This window comes from Quercus suber, unplaced genomic scaffold, assembly GCF_002906115.3.
Source record: "Quercus suber isolate HL8 unplaced genomic scaffold, Cork oak 2.0 scaffold_34, whole genome shotgun sequence".
Lineage (NCBI taxonomy): Eukaryota > Viridiplantae > Streptophyta > Magnoliopsida > Fagales > Fagaceae > Quercus > Quercus suber.
The window spans coordinates 993582-1016557 of record NW_027069499.1 but is presented as its reverse complement, the minus strand read 5'-3'; the positions used below and the strand labels follow the sequence as shown (position 1 = coordinate 1016557).

Here is a 22976-nt window from a genome sequence, read left to right as displayed (position 1 = left end):
ACTAAGATCCAAATATTCAAAAAATAATCTAGTAAAAAACTTCAGTTGAACTGGTGAGAGGACTAATTCCAAACAAAAAAATAAAATAAAATACAATGATAGTGTATGCCAAACTAATAACTCCATAGTTTCCACATCAATCATAAGAGCACTAGATTCCAAACAAGAAAAATACAATGCTAGTGTGTGTATGCCAAACTATTAACTCCATAGTTTCCACATCAAGCATAAGCAAACTAGATTCCAAAAAAAAAAAAAAAATGCAATGCTACTATGCTAGTGTATGCCAAACTAAAACTCCATAGTTTCCACATGAAGCACAAGAGGACTAGATTCCAAACAAAATAATAATGATAGTGTAGTGCTTGTAGGCTAAATTAATAATTCCTTCTAGCCAGTAAATTAACAACACTCATTAACATTACCCGACGAAGCGCAAACACCCAGAAAACAAAAAGATAATAGGATTATCACAAAAGAATCCGTCCCCAAACTGCAATTCGCACAGTAAATGCAGTACTTTTCAAATCGTTTGAACACCTAATTCTCTAAGGAAATTTGCATCACTTCAACCTTTCAATGCCTCATAGTATGAGTGCACATCAAACCTACCATTACCATTCAACATCTATCTCATGCAATGGGGGCCTTAAGCTAGCATTGGGACTTTTACTAGGGCTCACTTAAGTCCAATTGGCAATAATATAAGTGGCCCACAATTATAGAAATATTTGGACTATTTTTATTCATTAATGGTCATATACATGGAGAGAAAATTTTAGGAAAACTAAACTGTTGAAAGCAATAGTAAAAATACTTGACAACAATATTTTAGGGTGCCTACAAAAGTGACATTTATGGAATACAAACAACAAAAACAACAACAGAAAAAACAAAGAAGAAGAAGGTAAAAGTGACATCATTTAGGGTGCCTGCAATACTCGACAACAGTATTCTCCAAGGGCCCAAATAGGAAAAATGTTTCGGTATGCAGCATAGCTGGTCATACAATTTTTGTTGAAAACTCCCATGATCTCCTATATGACAAAATGCATAAATTATTAACACATACATATAAGGTATTGATAAATAACTTTCTTGAGCAGTTGCTGGTGAAACAAGTTGTTTTTAAAAGATTCTTATGCTGTGTGGTCTAAAATACATGAGCGGACAAGCCAAAGATTTACAATATTTATCTTTTCTAGTCTATAAGAACCCAGAAATCTAAAGAAATTAATGGTCTAGAGAACCTATAACCTCCATATCATCCATTTAACCACCTCTAGTAAAAATATCAACAACAAAGTGTCAATACCAAAACTTTAGGGTCAGCTATCCCTAGTAAAAATATGCTAAGAATATTTCTATGTTTTACATGTTTTTATCTTGGTGTGGTTTATTTCTTAGTCAAATTTATGTAATAGGATACTGCATTTTTAAAGCCATAGAAATGGACTGTTCGCCTGTTCCTATCTTTCCTCAGAACATAATACAATTGCACATTCAAGAAATATTTTTCTTTGATGGGATAGAAAAATAGAGAAACAATGCCTATGTTTACCTCTTATGGAAAATCTCCATTCTCCATTTGAGAATTTATTAATATCCTTGCTCCACGATGCAACGGTGTTGAATCTCTCTCAGCCTTTCAGAAGAGAGAGAAAAAAATCAATTATTAATATCAAGACTAGAAAAATTATACAGTAGGAGATATAAATTTTTGTTGGGAAGAAAAAAGTATACAACCAGCTTAATCTTTTTTTGCCTGTCCTTATTTTCGGTTTTTTTTACGTTTTTTTTTCTTTCTTTTTTAAATGAAACTGGGAATGCGATCAACCAAAACTGATAGTTACTTTAATTTTCAAATTATGAGAAATATGGTGATGAATGTGATTTTCATGCAAGACATGATTGGCGAAATTAACACAAATATTACCTCTGTGTATCAAAGTATTAATTATATAATGTATGGATTTTTAACATTACTGTTCAAAAATCCCATTAGTTTTCACAATAGTGAATTTCCACTCTCTCCCTCGTTTAATGTATTGCATACAATCAAACATAGAATACTGATTATCAGAACCTATTTTCTCTGTGGCTAAATGTCATTGAGTGCAGGTTATGTATGGAACTGATATTTCATTACCAATATGATGTTGAAACTTTTCCTTCATGATTCTTAAGTAGGCATGCATGATAATTCTCTAGTTTTAAACCTTATTGCGAGAAATGCATGATTATCAGAAGCTATTTTCTCTGTGGCCAAATGTCATTGAGTGCAGGAAAGCTATTTTTCCAAATGATTCTTCACCAAATGTACCTGCCCAGCGTCAATGAGGGCTAACATAGCCCATCCGGTATTGACAATATGTGGCCTATTGTCCTCGAGATTGGTATACACCTATTCAAGAAAAGATTAAGATGGCCTGCATATGGGAGTTACAGAAGAATATAAGAATTAAATATAGTACCGACCTTGTTCTGACATGATAGGTAACTTTCTCCCCAACCACCTGAAGCAAGCTCTTTGGACAACAGATAATTGCATGCTTTTCGGATGCTAGAGCAATTCTTATATGTCCTTCCGCAGCGACCAACCCCTTTATCCCAAACCACCCACCATAGGTGAAGCAGACTCCCCAGGACCCATACCTATTTAAATATTTTAGATTAATTGGGCGCAAGTAATTTCATAACTGTTCAAAGTTCAAACAATTCTAAGATATACAAGTGACTAATTAGGTTAAGCTCAGGCACTGATACAAAATTAAAGTGGGAGAGAAATTAGTGATTGATAATAACGAAGACATTCCAGCAAATATGCAGAATATAAATGGAAAAGTAATGTGAAAGCAAACCAGGAGCCATCTGAAGCTTGTATTTTTTCAATGAACTCTGCAGCTTTAGCAATACAATTTTCTATTTCTTCCCTCCTATGCTCAGGAAATAATTTCTTGAATAATGTCAGTGCTTGAATTGCTGCTGACGTACACTCAACATATCTACATAATCACTTCATTTAACATCATATTAGAATTTTTCAATGAAAGTAAATAGAATTACAAAATGAAGGGTGATGAAATCTTACGGATAATCAATCACAATATCACCAAAGGTTTCAGCAGGATTGATTAACTGAAAATTGATGGAGACAACAGACATTGCAAATATAATCTCAGCATCATTCCAGTAAACTTGCAGCATAGGATAAAATGAACTATACAGCCAATTACAAGATAAGAACATGGAGTTTAGGATTACATAACTCGACCACTGTCGCAAAGCCACCAGTTATTTTCAATTCCCACATCATCTCCTTATCCCCCACTCAAACCCGAAGAAAGGCAAAGAAGAGGGGAAAACACATGAATATGGATTACAAAGAGCTAGATTTTAATTTCTAGTGAATTTCCAACTGCCTGCCCTATAAAAATGCGTGTGACTCAACCATAATTTCAAGGGTAAGAAACACTTGCCGTATGTGGATAAATTACTAACTGAAATGATTTCTTTACCACATTCCCTATATCTAAAAGAGCTCATCAAATCATAATTAAATACAACCATAAAATCATTAGAAATTGATACGTAGTTGCCAATGTGCCCTAGTTAGGCACCTCCTTCCCCGTAAGAAAGGGCAAAGGGTAAGGCTATAGTTTCAAAACCCACTTAAGTGCACATGCAAACTTAACAATGAAAAAAGAAAATTATATAGAGTTAATCATCACATTGATCCTAAATTTCCCAGGTCGAAACACCATTGCTCTATATCAACTTCCTACAATCCTTTTTTTTTTAGATTGATAAGTCTACACAAAAACCCAGTGAGTTTTAAACCTACATTGTTACCCTCATCAATGTCATATAATTCTCAATCAACGTAGGAAAGTATAGACTATGCAAAACACACACCCACACACACATCTATATAGGAAGTCATCTAGGCAATCAGTGATTACCAACCAGAGCTAACATAGGAGCCATGAGCTGAGTCCCATGACATGTAAGACAGTCTTTTACTCTAGAAACAAGTATCATTGGTAGACTGTTAGGATGCCTGTATCTCATCTCAGTGAAAATTCAATTTTTTTAAGTTTGTGAATCAAGGTTATTTTTCTGAACTAAAAATCCCCAATGTATTTTAGCCATCTCAATTGAAGGGGTTTCCATACAATGAAATTCAAGGTGGAATAGCTTCTAAAGTGTCATTCCAAACACTGATGGTTTTCTTCCAATGGATTAGTACGAATCACAATATTGGTGCAGCCAAAAGTCACAAAAGATTCTAGTGCTGAGTTATATAATATATGTCTAAGAACATAAACGAGGAAAAACAATTCACAAGTAATTTATAATTTTTTTCTAAGTGAAGGCTAAGCCTAAACATTCATTGTATTTGAGTTCAAATATCACTGGGAGAACAGGGCCAGCTTAGTCATGAAGCTCTTAATAAGGGGGTACTTGGCAATAATTCAAACTTTCAAGACATAGCAAATTCATGGCAAGAAGAGTTATTTAAAACTAAAGGTAAAAGTAAAAGAAAGAAGCCTTCAGAAGTTATAATAGTTACCTCCAACCACTGGTAGGATCTAGTTAATTCATAAGTTGCAAATCCACCATCAGTATTCTGTAGTGATCTAAGAACATCCATTAGAATGTTTATAACTCACCAGCTACCGAATTGCATAACTAATCTGTTAACAATACCAGAGACAAGCAAACTAAACAAAAAAAAAATATCACAACAAAATGGAAGAACAATAAAGTCGGGTGCACATATCATGCAAAAATGATCGTATACAGAACTCTTTTCTTTTAAGAATTACATAAAACTTCAAAGCTTCAAAGTGCCACATTCTATTCTATGTATACTTCACAACTACAGATGTATGATTCTGGAAAGAGTAATAAAACATTAAAAACAAAAAACAAAAAAAACCCAACATGCTTATAACCAAATTTAATACTCTGCATATCATCTAATCCAATCAACCAAGACTCTTTAAGGCATTCATGACGTTAAGATATGTGCAAGAAAAACTATAGAGTAGACAAACTACATCCTTTGTTGGAGGAATTTCTTTTCCTCGTCCACTATTATCTGATGGGGAGATAAATACATTGAGGAGCTTCCTTGAGTAATTTATATAATATATAAAAACACACTTTAACCCAAAAGGCCTAAGCCCAATGGGTATATACTCAATTATGTTATATTAACTACTCATTCTTCCCATCTTTATTCAATGTGGGACTTCACTCACACGTGTAACCCAACAATCTCCCCCTCACGTGTGAGTCTGCCTCTCTATGGGCTTCAAGACCTCTCTATGGGCCTTGAACAAGTCCTTCTCACTCCCCCTTGCTTAATGGGCTTTTCACTTCATCGACGCGTCATCCATGAGTCTCTCGTACGCCATCCATGGGAACAACGTGTCAACCCCACACGCACATCCATGTGAACCCCGCACGTCTATGTCCATGGGAACCTCGCATCACACTATTATTTAGCACCATTAGCAATATTCATTTGTTGGGCTTTTCTTTTCTCCAGGATTTTTGTGTGTGGGCCATTAAGGCTTTCTCTGTCCCCGCTGGGTAGGGACCATGAACACCTCACCACCTTCGCCGCACACCACCATGGGCTCTGATACCACTTGATGGGGAGATAAATACATTGGGGAGCTTCTTTGAGTAATTAATATAACATATAGAAACACACTTTAACCCAAAAGGCCTAAGCCCAATGGGTATGTGCTCAATTATGTTATATTAACTACTCAATTCTTCCAATCTTTATTCAATGTGGGACTTCACTCACACGTGTAACCCAACATTATCTTCTGAAGATATCTATCCGAATAAAAAAGAACAACCAGAGGTATGAGAATTATGAACTTTAGAGTTATGTCTACATTTTTCAGAGAAAATCAGACAATAAATGTTCAGGATAATATTTTCATCATTTGTGAATAAATGATAAATCCTTGGATGTTCAGAGTTCAGTACTGCCAACACCTACATTCTTTAAATACTTGAATATTTAAGCAAGCCCAAGCTGAAGGCACAATTAGCTGCCATCAGTGAGGGAAATGTACATATTATAAATTACTCTAGTCACTTCTACCCAGATGAACAAAGCCTTGAGTTAAACAGCTAACTTAAGTCAATTACAAGAATCATGAGAGTAAACTATTGGGTCTGTTTGGATATAGCTTATTGTTGTTGAAAATTGATTGTTGCTAAAAACATTGTAGCAAAATAATTTTTAAATATATGAATAGTGCTACGGGACTTTTTTTTTTTCCTGAATAAAATGGCTGTGAGTCCCATGAACAATACATAAACAGTAACGGAACAGTATGTGAACAGTATTTTTTGTCACTGCACAGTAACTTCTGTCTCCTAACCCCATGAAAAAAAAAAATAAATAAATAAAAAATAAACGCGTGAACAAAAATACAGACGCTGGAAAACTCTCTATCCAAACCCTCACATTATGTCTTTTTTCAATCTGTTAAAATTTTTTTTAAAACTTGCCATGTCAGATTCCAACTTTGAGCTTCTAAAAATGCAACATATCTAACAATTACCCGTAAGGAATGGATAACATTTACAGCATCATATAACCGCTTCACGTCTAACGACTTCCCAACTGTTTCTGATGGGAATGTTGATAGTAATAAAACAGCCTGCACAAAGAAATAGATATCAGAAATTTTTTCCATTATATAGTACGGAACTGTTTGTTCTAACTTTACCTTCAATCCTTCTGCAGTGCAATCAGAAATAGGCCATCCATGATCTGTAGTTGAGAATGGCCAAGCACCTTTTGAAATGTGACGATACCAAAAATTTAGATCTCCAGGACAATCTTCTAAGACCTTCAAAGCAAACCACAATTGGTCATGAAATAATGAAAATAATTTTAAGATATAATAATAAAATGATTCTGCAAAGGAGAACCTGCGAATCCTTTATGTAGTCATGTGCTTTTCTTAAAGTTGCTCCATATTCTTCAGCAATGTTAGTTGATATAATCGCTTGAATAGCAAAAGAAGTATCCCGTGATTGACTCCCATTATAGCCCTACATCAAAATTAATACGAACACACAATGTATAATTCTCAATATTTGAGGTAGTGAAACGTAATGATGGGCTCTATGTACTTCATTGAACATTTTAAAAAAATACTAAGAAGGTCTTCCCCCCGCAGAGAGGAGGGGAGGGGAGGGGGGAGTGTGGAATACTCTAAGAGAGAGAGAGAGAGAGAGAGAGAGAGAGAGAGAGAGATGCTTGTTAAGTTAGTTAAAAGCTGTTTAACAATAAATGTATGAACCTGCATTTTCATGCCATCTTCAGCAATCCACAAATAATCAAAGATTCTTGGAAGATGTAATTTGAATGCCTCTGAGTTTGGATCCTCCACCCAACAACAAAGCATATTCAACTCCTGCATCATCCACAAACTACAAGGCCAATAGCTCAATGGAACTACCAATAAGTACAGCGAGTGCCTTTGAGTGAAGGTGTATAGCTAAAGAAGCTAATTAATCTAACTCTTCAATTGATATTATGTTTGAATGACTATCAACCATTTTTCCTCGTAGCTTCAAATTAAAATTTTCCAGTGTCAAACTTTACTCTCTAGTTCTCTCTCACATCATAAAAAAAAAATTACCTTATTGATAGGCCCTATGCATATATACCGAGCATTTTCATCTTCATAGTGGATATGCTGCATTACAGTTTGTAGAGCCTTCTCCCTCAATCTTTTGCAGGCCAACGCATAAAAACAGGTTCATAGGCATAGTATAAAGATCCCCAGAGGATATCCTGAACCAGTGGATGGGGGTAGTATAGATCTTCCTAACAGTATTTGTAAAGCAACCCATGTAAACATCAACAGAGACAGTGAAACATGACAGAAGTTGCATATTAAATCTTATTTTGAATCAGATTTTCTATTGCATATTAATGTATCTATAAACTCAAATTAGCTCATTGTCTAATTCAGTTGTTTTTTTCAGACCAATTCAGAGGGTATGTTAGTAAAACTTAAGAGCAATAGTTATATAGTTAGCTTACATTCACATAGCCCCAAAAAATGAGTTAGCTTATATTCAACAGACAACAAACCTAAGATATGATTTTATTTTTTTTTAATTAAAAATAAAAATAAAACCTTGATGGTGTCGGAAAGTGCTAAAAAGCTAGCAAATTGTAGTAAGCAATAATGATACTCTGGGCACCATAGGGTTTTGATACATATCTGTAATTGATGTGACATTTTTTGTTTATGAACTCCACATTTTTTGATACTATGGATAATGGTTTTGAATAGGAAATCATGATACAATTTGGGTTTGGGACAGAAATGGGTTTGAAATTGACCCTTTGGGAGCCTGACCAAACTCTGCAATATTGATTAATATCTTATTACAATTCTAAACCTTGATGCAATCACTATTACTTATACAATATCAATTAATCCGATACAATCTATGCTTCCTATTTTGAGAGAGTAAAGCTAGCGAGTTCACGCACAACCCCAGATTGCCTACAAACCCAGATCGCACCACAACCCCAGATTGCGCACAACCCCGATCGCACCACAACCCCTGATTGCACCACCGCACCCAACCCCTGATCGCGCTGGCGCACCCAACCCTTGATCGTGCTGGCGCACCCAACCCCTGATCGTACCGGCGCACCCAACCCTTGATTGCACTGGCGCACCCAACCCTTGATCGCATCGGCGAGATCACGCCGCCTGAAGCTGTGACGAGATCGCGCCACCAAAAGCACCACCGAGATCGATCACTCTCTCTTCGTCCCTCTCTCTCCGTTTGACTGAATTTTTGAGTTTAATGAATGTTTTGTACTGATTTTTGTTTCTGTAAAGTTGTTATTTACAACTATGTATTTTGTTGGCTTTTATTCCGTGTCAAATTTGATTGTAATTTCTTTCAAACTTGTATACCCTGTATTTAATGTGGGATTTGATTGTAAGGGTTGTGTGTTAGAGAGAGAGTGTGTGAAGACTCAAGCAATTGAAGAATGAAGTGTTCTTGTGGGTAGCTCGCGACTTAGCATCCCGCGAAGTAACTGATGTGCCCTACACATGCTGGAATGCGAAGAGTCAGGCCAGATGGAGACAGCTATGTCTCACGAGTATCTCATGGGTAAGGCCTTCCCGTGAGACACCCGTGAGGAATTCTGTTTTGCCAGCCTGTCCATTATGATACACACTTTTTGTGCCTACACTATTTATACCCACATTACCCATAAATGTTGAGGAGTGTTTCTAAGAGAAAACTCTAGCCAAACACATTAAGAATTAGAGATAGTCATACCCACAATCCTCTACACATTTTGCTTGCGGTATTTCCTCAACTCCTACCTCTCCATTTCCATACCATTGAGAGGTTGATAGCCTAAACACTTACCATACCCTTTGAGAGTGTCAAGTGACGTTTTGGTGCTGTTGGGAAGCATAAGAAGAAGCCAAGGATGGCAGATGCAACATGGAGCTTCTTGCGGGATCCGGAGAGCTAGACAAGACACGGTTCCGAGAAGCCTTATTGGAGTAAGAGCTTGGAGGGCTTAGGTACATCGGGTAGATTAGGCTTGGAGGGTCTCTTGCTAACCCATGTATCCCAACTGATTGTTTAGTGGATCGATTTCCACTTGGAGGGTGGCGGAGAGGTTTTTCGCTGAGTTCTTTGGTTTCCTCTTTGATAACACATCGGCGTGTTATCTTGTGTTTGCATCATTCTTCCTTACTCTTTTACATTCCATTATATTGCTCTGTTGCTTAGTTTATGGATTAGAGTAGCTTGTTTATTTATCCGCTCGCTTTTACACTATTTCGCACTTAGTATTAAGTTAGTGTAAAATCTATCGAGCCGTAATTTTATTTTGGGGGTCTAAACAGCTCTTGTGTTCTCAACACATTTTCGAGCTTTCAATTGGTATCAGAGTGGGTACACTCACTGTGGTTTAAATACTTGAGTGTGATCTTTGACCCTTTTGAGATGGATAGGTCTCAATCCCTTAATGTTCTACCATTTTTTGATGGTACAATTATGCTTTCTGGAAAGTCAGAATGAGAGCATTTTTATGTTCTATAGATGATATCGTTTGGGATGCGGTTGAAGTAGGTTGGACTAGGCCGGAGGCAGCCAAATCCACTTGGGATAAGGCAGCTCTTGCGGCAGCCAATACTAATAGTAAAGCTTTAAATGCTATTTTCTGTGGTGTATCTCCAGATGAATTCCACAGGATCTCTCACATGACAGTAGCCAAAGAAGCTTGGGAGATTTTGGAGACTACTTATGAGGGTACAAAGAAAGTTAAGGACACAAAACTTTAGATGCTTACCACCAAATTTGAAGAGCTGAAGATGGGTGACGATGAACCTTTTGATTCATTCTATGGGAAGCTCAATGAAATTGTAATTGCTAAACTCAATCTTGGTGAGAAAATTGAAGACACTAAGGTGGTTAGAAAGATTTTGAGGTCCTTACCGGAAAGTTTTAGAGCAAAAGTTACAGCCATAGAAGAGAGTAAAGACTTGGATGAGATCAAAATCCAAGAGCTAATTAGGTCTCTCCAAACATATGAGCTGGGACTTCCTTCTCATAAGTCGAGTAAATCTCTCGCACTTAAAACCATCACCGAAAGAATGGATGATTCCTCTGAAGAAGATGGTGTAGAGAAGGAGGTAGCATTTCTTGCGAAAAACTTCTGAAAATTCCTAAGGATGAAGAACTGCAGAAGACAGTTCAGTAGAGGAAAATTCTCATCCTCAAAAGGTGATAGAAAAGAGTATAAAAAGAAAGAAGAGAAGGAGTCTCAATAGCCCCAAGGCATTGTGTGCTATGAGTGCAATGGCCATGGACATCTAAAGAAGGAGTGTCCAAATTTTCTAAGAGGAAAAGGCAAGGTTTAAGCCACAACACTCAGTGATACAGATTCTTCCAATTCTGACTCAGAAGAGAGCTGTGACGGAGAAGGAAATTACTCCGCCTTTATGGCGATTGAGCAGATTGAGCCCTCGGAGGACTTGAAACATCTTGTACAAGAACTTAGGGAGCACAGTGATGAAGAATCCATGGGGATTGCGAAAGAATCAGATGCTGAAGAGGATGAGGACACATCTGGTCTTTAAGAGAATTACACCTTACTTCTTGAGAAGTCGGGAGAGTACGCAAGGGTGGCAAAGGCGGCTGTGAGGAAAATGAAGAAAGCAGAGGAAGATTACCGGAGTCTCTTGGTCAGACATAAGGAGGCCAAATGGGAAATAGAAAAACTGAATGGTGAGCTTTCAGAAGCTTACTTAAAGATTAGATCCTTGGAGCTTGAGGTGGTTCAAGAAAATGCTAAAGTAGAAAAGGGTCTCTACTAAGAAGCTGGATGATGTAATTTCCTCTCAAAAGCAATTCTCAGATAAATCCGGACTAGGATACATTGGAGAAAGCAGTGCAGCGGCTGTGAATACCTCCAAAAAAGTAAAGTTTATGAAGGCTAAAGAGACGGTTGTAGTTGCCTCCACTGTGGAGAAGACTAAGATTGAAAAGAAGAAAATTGTGACTGATCAAAGGACATTGAATAAGCCCCGGAACCAACCTGTAGTGAGGATTGAAGCAAGAGGGAGATCTCTTCCACGACCACAAAGAGGTCCTAGAACGAACCACTTCTGTCATTATTGTGGTCTTCAAGGACATACTCGACCTAATTGTCATAAGCTGAGAGCATTAAAGAATACAACAGATCGAAGGTCAAGCGGACCAAGAAATAACAAGAGAACTTGGGCTGCTGAGCCATCAAGAGGTTGAAATGGAGATCTAGGTGTGATGGACGTGATGAAAATGATAGGAGCATTCACCACTTGCTTGGAAAGTTTCTCTAAGAGGTTTGAAAGTCCTAACTCCCGTACCCAATCCCATAGGGATATCACCCAAAACACACGTGCCGTGTGGGTGAAAAGGGGTACTCATGCATAAGCATTAGAACATGTCCATGCACTAATACTTCCGATGTTTAGGGACATTTGCTCATGCATCATATCATGCATTGATATCAGTTTTAGCATGTTTCTTTTACTTGTTTGGTTTGTACCAGTTTTTGTTGATCTTACTTTTCTTGTTTTGTTTTGGGTGTGTTCAAAAAATTGAAAAACCCATAAAAATTGAAAAACCTTAAAAAGTTTGATCGCTTGTTTTGTGTATATCACATGTGAGTTTGGCCTAGTATATTCGTACTAATGACGTAGTGCATTTACGAGCTTGACTTGTTATGTATGCACCTTTTTTCTATGTGGAAGAAATCTTGAAAACTATGTGTGACTGTTGTAAATAGATCTTTAAGCTTGTCATGAATGATTGGTCAATAGTCTTGCTGGTCTTGATACATGCATAGACTTTTGTCTATATCTCTTCCCACTTTATTTTTATGTTTTTGTAAAAAGAGCTCACCAAATGTAAATCTCCAAATGAAAAGAGATATTGAGCTGCAAAAGCCTGTCGCACATATTAGTATTTGACTAGGAAAAAGGGAAAGCGACTCTTTTAATGTAAATTGTATGGTGCTCAAAAAGCCAAAGGCTAATCCTCAATATTGAAATATCAAAAATTTCAAGCACCGATCTCAAAAAGAGATGTATTGTCCAAAAATGGATCAACTGTTATGCTTTATGCAGAAGCCAAATGAAAAACTTCTAAGTTATGTAATCATTCTCTTGTGGGAGGTCATATATACTCATTTCTATAATTAAGATAGTCCACTTGATTTCGTATCAGTTGTGTATGGCTCGATTGAATTGATTATTGAAACTTCACTCTAGTCTAAGGACTATTCTACATTTGATACTCACACACAAGAATTTGATTCAATTAATGCCTATCTCATTTGTGTGATTGTACATGTTCAAATGTGATGTGTATGCTCAAGAGCTTGCTGATCAAACCCAAAAAGATTTTTGAGTGTTTTATATGTTTTTGAAAGTGATTTTATACTTTCGTGTGTTTAAGTTTTGGTCAAAATGCATTTTTTTGTGTTTTTTTCATCAAAATCTAGTTTAGGGGTTGTTTCGTGAGAAGCTCGCGACATAGAGCTTCCTGCGAAAAGTGCTTAAGGGAAATAATCGTTTTGCAAATTTACTCAGAAACTCTCGGGACTGTCTCGCGAGTATGTCGCGACCAACAGCTTCTCGCGAAATGCTGTTTGGCAAAAACTGGATTTTCTTCAAATTCAGACAGAGGGTATCCGACTGTCTCGCGACTTAAAGCTTCTCGTGAAGGTGTTTGTGCTTCAGTGGCCATTCTTGCGACTATCTCGCGATTGTATCGCTACTCTCTAACCCGGAAAAATGCGTGTTTTCAGTTTTGTATAGTAGATGTGACAGTTTTTCAAATCACTCACATTTCCCTCGCTTAGCCTTTCTCGAACCTCTTTCAACCCAAAATCTATTTTACTCAAACCCTATCAATTTCAAGCATCTTTTCTGCATTTTCTACTTCAAGGAATGTCTTCTAAAGTTTTTTCTTCAAGTTTTTCTTAGATTTTGCACTAATTTAAGTTAGGGTTTCAAAATTTGGGGATTTTTCCAAAAAGGGTTGGTTTTCTAAATTGGGTGAAAATTTTTCAAATTCTTTGATTGGGCTGAGTCCCATTTGTCATTTGTGCATCTGTGTTGGCCCCATGAGGTGTTTTAACATGTATTGAGGGTGATTTTACAATGTTCATGCATTGTTCATACTTAGAGTGCATTTGTGCATGCTAGATGTTTGACAAAATGTCCGAGTGACATTTTTGTGCTAAATTGGATTCAAGTGAATTCCATTTTGTGGGTTTACATTTATTTGACCTTGGTTAACTTGTTTTGGTCATGTTTTTGTGTTTCACACTCTTTGCCCATGATGCACACACTAGGCACATACCTAGGCACCCCTCATGCATCTCATGCTGCACACACATGCATCAGCACATGCACACTCATGCATCAGCACATGCATACATAAGCACACACATGCACAATTTCTTATTTTCATGCATTGTGTTTATGTTTACTTGTTTTATTTTGTTTAGAGTTGGTTATGCTCTGTTTTAAGCTGTTATACCTTTGTTTTGGAACTAACTTGAATCTAATCAAGTTTTGTGTTCTGTTTTGTGTTTTTACACATGTTTCCTGTCTGCTTTGTGTAATTGTGCAGATGTCTCCCAGTAAGCATGCAGCCTTCAAGAAATCATCCTCAAAGCGCGCACGCACTGATTCTGATCATTTCAAGTCTGTTGAAGCTGACATGAAATACAATGATTGCTATAAGAGAGCAACCATTATCGTGGAAAGGGTAGTTCAGTTAGAGGCTCTTGAGCACACGTCCATTCCTGACACGTTCAAAGAGAGAACTTGGACTAAGCTGTTAAACCCAGTCGGGACTGTGTACTCAAAGATCATTCGAGAATTTTTCTCAAATGCTGCTGTGGAAGATGATAAGATATTTTGTTGGGTGAGGCACAAGGAGTTCATGATCACAAGGGACAGTATTCAAGACTTTTTGGAGATTCGTCCTCCCTCTCAACCAATGTCAGTTCAATATGACGAGAGATTGGGATCTACTAAGGAAATGATAATGACTCTTGAAGGTTCACCGAAGAAATCATCAATGAATACAATCCGGTTTTCACCAGAGATGAGAACATTGAGTTATGTAATGATCCATAACTTGTATCCAGTCACCAACCTCACTACACTATCAGCTCCAAGGACAAGGTTTCTCTACGACCTTTTTACTCACAAGGAGATTGATATATGCAGTCACATCTTCCACATTTTGAAAAAGAGCATTACAAAGCAGAATTCAAGGACTGTAATGCCTTTTCCCTCACTAATCATGGGACTAATTGTTAAGATGGAGCTGAAATTCCCAAGTGGTCTTACTGTGGTTCAAAGGGACTATCCCATTGGTGCTCATACATTGACTAGGAGCACAGCCCATATCAAAGGCTCCAAGACTGGTGTGCATACCATACCACAACCACGTGTTGAGCAGGATGAAGATGGAGATACACAGGATGAGATTAATAGATTCACTTCTGCTCTAGAGACATCAGCACAGCCATCATCGTCTACACCAGCACGCAGACCAAACAGACTTGATCACCTTCTAGCCAGAGTTGAGCAGATGTACACTTTTCTGGATTCTTATGTATAGCACACAGCAAATCAATTTGCTTATATTCAGAGACAGATCACAGCCATATCTACCCAGATAGAGGAGTTATCCCTAGGTCATGGTTTTGACTCAGAGTCAGATCACTTCTAGGCCTTTGGCCATTCCGGTCAAAAAGGGGGAGAACTTTTTGAGGGGGAGCAGAGAAAGAACTTGCACAACGTTAGGGGGAGCGTAGACTTAGATTAGAAACAGTGATATATTGGTTATTGGTTATTACTTTTTATGTTTACTGCTTTTACTGCTTTTGTTTAAAGCTTTGATACTTTGGTTTAATTTCAGTATAATTTCAGTATTTGTGTTTATTTCTATGCTTTGTGGCATACTTGTTTGTACTTTTAAGATGTTGCTAATATGTCTTAAGTACCTCATTCTTGTGCCCTTGTAGGGTTTTTCCTAAATGCAAATACTTCATGTATTTTGCATTGGTTGAGTGTGGGACATGCAATTGATCCTTTAGATTGTTCTTAATTGCATTGCATGTCCGGATGAGTATTTACTTGCTAAATGTTCATTGTAGTCATTCTCTAATGACTGTTTTTGTTTGATAAGAAATGCCTACATGCTTTATAGTGCTTACATTCTTGATCGCATTTTACTTATTCATATTCGTACCATGTATTCAACTTGTCATAAGCTAAATGAGAGTTTTGTTTACAAGTGTTTCAGGTTACAGGTACATACGAGCAAGTGCTTCACAGATTCTAGAATTAGGTGTGAGTGAGTTTTTCCATTATTCCCAAACTCATGTTTAAGTCTAGAGTCTGTTATAGGGCGTTTTGTGACAAAATAGCCAAAGGGGGAGATTGTAAAGTTGTTATTTACAACTATGTATTTTGTTGGCTTTTATTACGTGCCAAATTTGATTGTAATTGCTTTCAATCTTGTATACCCTATATTTAATGTGGGATTTGATTGTAAGGGTTGTATGTTAGAGAGAGAGAGAGTGAAGACTCAAGCAATTGAAGAATGAAGTGTTCTCGCGGGTAGCTTGCGACTTAGCATCCCGCGAAGTAACTCATGTGCCCTGCACATGCTGGAATGCGAAGAGTCAGGCCAGATGGAGACAACTATGTCTCGCAAGTATCTCGCGGGTAAGGCCTTCCCACGAGACACCCGCGAGGCATTCTGTTCTGCCAGCTTGTCCATTCTGATACACACTTTCTGTGCCTGCACTATTTATACCCACATTACCCACAAATGTTGAGGAGTGCTTCTGAGAGAAAACCCTAGCCAAACACATTGAGAATTAGAGATTGTCATACCCACAATCCTCTACACATTTTTCTTGTGCTATTTCCTCAACTCCTACCTCTCCATTTCTATACCATTAAGATGTTGATAGCCCAAACACTTACCACACCCTTTGAGAGTGTCAAGTGACGTTTTGGTGCTGTTGGGAAGTATAGGAAGAAGTCAAGGATGGCAGATGCAACGTGGAGCTTGTTGCGGGATCCAGAGAGCTAGACAAGACACGGTTCCGAGAAGCCTTGTTGGAGTAGGAGCTTGGAGGGCTTAGGTACATTAGGTAGATTAGGCTTGGAGGGTCTCTTGCTAACCCATGTATCCCAACTGATTGTCTAGTGGATCGATTTCCGCTTGGAGGGCGACGGAGAGGTTTTTCACCGAGTTCTTCAGTTTCCTCTTTGATAACACATCGGCGTGTTATCTTGTGTTTGCATCCTTCTTCCCTACTCTTTTACATTCCATTATATTGTTGTGTTGCTTAGTTTATGGATTAGAGTAGCTTGTTTATTTATTCGCTCGCTTTTACACATTCCGCACTTAGTATTAAGTCAGTGTAAAATTTATCGAGCTGTAATTTATTTTGGGGGTCTAAACAGCTCTTGTGTTCTCAACACATTTTCGTGTTTTCAGTTTCTTTTAAGTTTATATATTGAAATTTTGTATTATGAAATTTGTTTGGAAGCTGAGAAAATGTGAGAAACTTGTAGGAAAATAACATTTTTAGAATGCAACCAAACACTTGAAATTATTTTCTAAAATAATTTTCATAATCCAGCCAAACACTTGAAAATATTTTCTTTTCCCAAAAATATTTTCACCTGAAAATATTTTACACCCAGAAAATATTTTACATTGAAACAAATGCACCCTAAAGCGCATCCATGATCGACTGGTTAAATAATAGAATATTATTGATGGTTTATAACCCATTATTTATTATAATGCATTATTTATTTATTATTTATTATTGATGGCTTATAACCCATTATATTATTTTTTTTATAAAAATATTATAGATTTATTATATACGGATAGATTTCAATTTCGTGCGGAACTTATATAAATAGTTGTCCTTTTCTTTTTCCCTAAAAAAAAATTATTTTTCTTTTTTGTTCAAATAAAATATTTCAGACAAGTTTGAACATTATTTAGTACTAAAAAATATATATAATATTTACAAAAAAAAAAAAAAAAGTTTATTAAAAAGTACTGTAGATAAAGGTAAAAGTTAACTGATATAGTACAGTAGAACTCATAAATAGTACCAAAAAGTGCAGTAGGGGCCATAAATAGTAGAAAAAATAAGCTAAATAATAAAATAAGTTAAATAATAAAATAAGCTAGTTTTTTAATTTGGAGGCAAACACACACTACAACACCCAAATTCTAAAATTTCAAACTTCTAATTTTTGGTATCAAATAGTAACAAACAATCAATGTATCATGCCAAAGTCCAAACACATAATCATAAGTAATTTGTATATAAAGAAAAAAAGAAAAGAGTCAAATTCTGAATCACACAATTGTCACAGTTTTCTCCAATTTTTTGTTTGGGGATTTTTTTTTCGAGCCTTATTTAAGATTAAAATCATCATTTAATTCTATAAATTAAAGTTTTCAAAGCCACAAGAGAATCCACGGCCTCTATTTTAAATAGAGAGAAAAGGGCATTGGGCACTCTACAATCTACATAAACCTCATTTCTAACATCACATACAGTAACCCCAATACCAATTAAAAGCCCAAGTAAGCTCCAAGTCCAAGCCTAGCTAGTAGAAACCCAAAGTTCAAATCCACTTAAAAATTAAAATACCCAATGCCAACTGTTTTATTTTATCTTTTTCTTTCTTTTCTTTTTTTAAGAAAATAATTTTAATGAACACCATCGAAAGGTTTTGGGAGTTTACATAATTTTAATTTGACAGAATATCTTTCATTTATCTTTATTTCTCAGAACTGTTAATTGGAAAAAAAAATAGTATAAAAAATAAAATTGTCAGTCATTAATTGATGTAATTTGTAAGCAATTTAAAGAAAAATAATGTTACCGCTTCATCAATAATCATAGCACATGCAAAATTAATAATTTTAGGGTAAACAAGTCTACATTCTAATAGCCACTTTGCTGGTTGAGATTAAAATACATATCAAATTATCAACTTCAATAAATATTAATTATTGAAACACAAACCTAATCACACTGTAAATGTTTTGAGAAACACACCAAATCTTACTCACATACTGACACACCGTACACAAACACCCATACATTACATATATGATATATCTCCCAGAGAAATTTATTCTGAGTCCGAGGCTTACACAACAACACCTGGTGTGAAAACAAAATGATTAAGATGGCGATATTAAAATTGGACAGAAATTAAAAAAATAAAATAAAATAAAAACAAACTAAAGAAAATAATATGTTTGAGAAAGGATAATACCTTTTTAAGGTATTGGAATGAAAGATAAATTTAGTATAGAACTTATTTTAAACAAATAAAAAATAGGAAAAAAAAAAAAAAAACCTTCTTGCTTAATGAGTAGTCAATATTGAAAGAATAAAATTCTATAAAGTATAAAAGAATGACGATATTTGTTGTGCTAGCACGATCTTTTATGTTATTTTTTATTTTTGAGCAATTGCAAGCATGATCTTTTATGAAACAATAAGTCTTATGACACAAACACTTTCACAACTTTTGCTACAATGGTTAGGAACTTAGGGTAATCTGTTGTGATTTTTTATTTATTTATAATTTAATAATTTTGGGAGAGGATTTGATTTTGAATCAATAATTTTCATGTATAGTTTTTCTCATAAGATACTCTTTGGAACATATATTGAATGCTTTGAGAAGATAATCATTTTTTCTTATAAGTCGTCTTCTATGGTTTTTCAAATAGTAAAAGGCACACATCTTTCATTAACTTTGACTTTTCTTTATCAAATGAAAAAAAGTTGCAGCATATTGTATAATAATTATTTGTAAATTCCCCAAAGTATTTCTTTTAGATCATAAAATTTTCTTCAACTAACATTCATATATGATTGAGTTTTCATTAGCTGAAGATGTATTGTTTTTATTTTCTTCTGAGTGAATGTTGCTATCTTCTTTAACAAAAAAAGAAAAAAAAAAAAAAAAAAAAGCTTTAGTGACCCAAAACAAAATCCCCTTCTTATCACAATATACTAGTAGTAAGTAATTTTTTTTTTTTAATTCTTTTATTTGCTTACTTCACTAATTTTATGTAGAATTCAATGGTAGCCTTAAAAAATATGGAAACTAGAAATGGGCCCAAACAATGGCAGCCTTTTTATATAGATAAAATATTATTACCAATTAGCTTTGAAGTTGCCCTTGCAATCTGGCCATAGTCACTCCTCCAATCACGTATAGCCGATCTCTGATATTGTTCAAGAACTTGAAATGGGATAATTGCCGTGACCTATTTAGTAGTAATGAGCCAAAAACTCCCCAAAAACCGACGACAAATCCAATGACTACACTAACATAAAACCCTTGGGTTATAAATCCATCTTTCTCGTCTTGCATGCTAGCATTTCCACTGCTTCCATTCACGGTTGGATTTTGAGGTGTTTCTTCACCCAAACACTTCTTTGGAAGTGGGAATCCACAAAGATTGGGGTTCCCTTCATATGCAGAGGCATTAAAGGTACTCAGTTGAGTGCCTGTTGGAATTTTGCCGGACAAATTATTGTTTCTCAAGTTCAAGGAATTTAGACGATCAATAAGAGAAATGGTTGAAGGAATTTCACCGCCCAACTTGTTATAAGATAAATCCAAGACTTCTAATGAGTGTAATAGCCCAATATCTGAAGTGATTTTTCCTGTCAGCAAGTTTCTCGAGAGATTCAAAGAAATCAATCCATTAAGCATCACAATTTCTTCTGGAATTACCCCAATTAATTTATTGCTTGAGAGATCTCTGCTCTTAACTAGTACAAGATTATTTCCATACTCGTACTCTCTTCCTTTCCACATCCCAATTGTAACGTCAACATATCTTGAAGACAGTAATTCATATGAATGGTTATTGATTGCATTGAGACTCTTTGTATTAGTTAAGGAAATAAGGTTGTTGAGGCATTTTGGTATACTTCCTGTGATTCTGTTCAAAGCGAGGTCCAAAAGTTGAAGATGCGTTAGATGGCATAGATGTGGAGGCATTCTTCCGTAGAAGTGATTGGACCTAAGAAAAAGGACAGCTAAATTTGGATGGCTTCTCCCTAACCACATTGGTATCGGTCCTGACAAGCTATTGTTTTGAAGATCAAGAAATATCAACTTTGTGCAATTTTTCAAGGTTGAAGGTAGTTCCCCACTAACATTATTATTGCCTAAATCCAGTGTTTCAATCTCAATTAAAGAGCCCACTGAGCTTGGGATTTTTCCATGAAAATGATTGTTTCCCAACTTAAGAATTTTAAGCCCTTCAAAATGCATCCAGCAGTTAGGAAGCTCTTCTGATAATCGGTTATTGGAGAGATCTAGAAATTCCAAACTATTATTACTAGCTTCACATAAGGACAAGGCTAGCTTTGAAAACGTATTATTGGAAAGATTCAAATGTGACCCTTTAAATACAAATGGTGGTATTTTGCCTTCCAATTTATTTGAATGCAAGTTAATGACGAAGGGAAAGGATGACTCCAATAGCAAATTTGGAATGTGTCCATTGCTTTTGTTCCCAGACAGATCTATATAGCGCAAGTGAGTTGGGAAGATCCAATATGAATTGGATAGAGTATGTGAAATTCCTGATTTAGCTAAATCAAGCCAATAGTAATTTTTTTGAGTTTGAAGCCATTTTGGGAAATGAGGGAGTTGACAATTATTTATATATAGCTCGTCTAACTGAAAAGGTGGAACCCAATTAGAGCTGAAGTTGAAAACTAAAGAGTTATCATATATGTGAAACACCTTCCATTTTGTGAGTTTTGAGAAGTGGGCTTCAGAAATAACACCTTCAAATGGATTACCACCAATATATAAATACTCTAGATTGGATTGTTTTCCCAAACTTTCAGGGATTGTCCCACTTAATTGATTTTCAGAAAGCCATAATACTCTCAATGATGGAAATGTTGTGAGATCAGGAAATGATCCCATAATGTGATTGTTATCTAAATACAATTCCTCTATTGAGTGGTTTGCACACCCAATCAAGTTATGAACAATTCCTAGAAGTTGTTCACTAAGATTGTTACTTGATAGAGACAATATTTTTAAATTACACATTCCACTGAAGCTTTTTGGTATCCCACCTTCAAACTCATTATCAAAAAGACTAAGAACCTCAAGAGAGTTTATTTTGCTGAAAGCATTGGGAATTAAACCTTGAAATTGGTTATCATAGAGATAGAGTTTGACAACACTGGTATTGGAGTTGGACAACCACTCTATTACTGAAGAAGGCAAAGTGAGATTGTTAACAGAGAGATCGAGGATGTCAAGAGAAGTAGAAGAATTAACATGGGGAATTGGAAAAATATTCGGAAGACTACAGGCTCTCAAGTTTAGGACTGTCAAATAAGGTAGTTGATTCACTACGTGGAGCCAATTATTAACTTTGCTCAGGTTAACGGAACTCATGCCAAGGAAACTTAAAGAAGAAGGTGGACGGAGCCACTCTAAGTTTTCAGGTTCATTAAAATTATTCCAGGCAAGATCAAGATATTGCAAGCTAGAAAGGTTCTCAAGCTGAAAAGGAATATTTCTTCTGAAATTAGCACGAGAAAAGTCAAGGTGTCTTAAGTTTGAAAGAGAAGCAATGGATTTTGGGATTTGGGTATGATTAAAATCATTGTAACTCACATTTAAAAAAGTCAAATATTGCAACTCACTCAAGAAAGGACTTAGTTTACCTCTCAAAGGTTCCACATCCGAGATACTAAGATTGAGCTGGGTTACGCGACCTGTTTGGTTGTTACAGTTGACCCCTCTCCATTTGCAACAATCTTCTCTCCCCACTCTAGTACTCCAGGAAGAAAGATGGCCATAATCATCAATAAGGTCTTCCTTAATCTTGACAAGTGCTTGTCTCTCATGCTCTTTGCAGCCGAGGTTAGCATCTCCCACACCCCAATAATTTCCAAGGGTTGGTTTCGTGCACAACAAAAAGAGAAAAAAAGTAAGAAGTTGGAGGGAACTTCCACCCATGATTAGGATGAACGTAGAAGATCAAGAAAGTGATTAAGATTATTAGAGCATCAACACATAAAAGGTGCAATGTTATGAGTATCTTACAACCCCCAAGCCACAATTATTTATACACGCATTATGTAGAAATTATTATTATCAAATAATAAATAAATAAATAAAAGGAAAGAAGTCAAAAGTTGTTGGAAAGTGATTTTGATTGATTAGACAGCATTGTGAATAATAATTATAGTAGCATACAATTTCACACACATTTTGCTATGATTATCTTATATAATAAACTATAAATAATGAAGAAAA

At 35.9% G+C, this 22976-nt stretch overlaps 2 protein-coding genes across 2 annotated transcripts; both read right to left on the bottom strand.

Moving 5' to 3' along the window:
- Window positions 1-719: 719 nt before the first annotated feature.
- Window positions 720-8760, bottom strand: LOC112006007 (cycloartenol synthase-like). Its single transcript, XM_065770687.1, is given in 15 exon segments — window positions 720-1037; window positions 1562-1645; window positions 2324-2404; window positions 2479-2591; window positions 2594-2655; window positions 2862-3005; window positions 3092-3138; window positions 4574-4630; window positions 6597-6695; window positions 6765-6887; window positions 6970-7092; window positions 7344-7457; window positions 7686-7783; window positions 7786-7873; window positions 8584-8760. Coding segments are annotated over 15 exon segments (1524 nt in total). The 3' UTR covers window positions 720-923.
- Window positions 8761-20163: 11403 nt separating this feature from the next.
- Window positions 20164-22676, bottom strand: LOC112029696 (receptor-like protein EIX1). The gene is made up of 2 exons (XM_065770686.1): window positions 20281-22676; window positions 20164-20185 (listed from the first exon to the last, which is right to left on the bottom strand). The coding sequence occupies exons 1-2, from the start codon at window positions 22674-22676 to the stop codon at window positions 20164-20166; spliced, it is 2418 nt and encodes an 805-aa protein (XP_065626758.1).
- Window positions 22677-22976: the final 300 nt, after the last annotated feature.

Coding starts and splice junctions, on each gene's coding strand:
- LOC112029696 (XM_065770686.1), bottom strand. CDS start 22,676: ATGGGTGGAAGTTCCCTCCAACTTCTTACTTTTTTTCTCTTTTTGTTG. Junction 20,186..20,280: donor TTGGATTTATCTTATAACAA/GTTGGGCGGTGA, acceptor AAATTCCAACAG/GCACTCAACTGAGTACCTTT.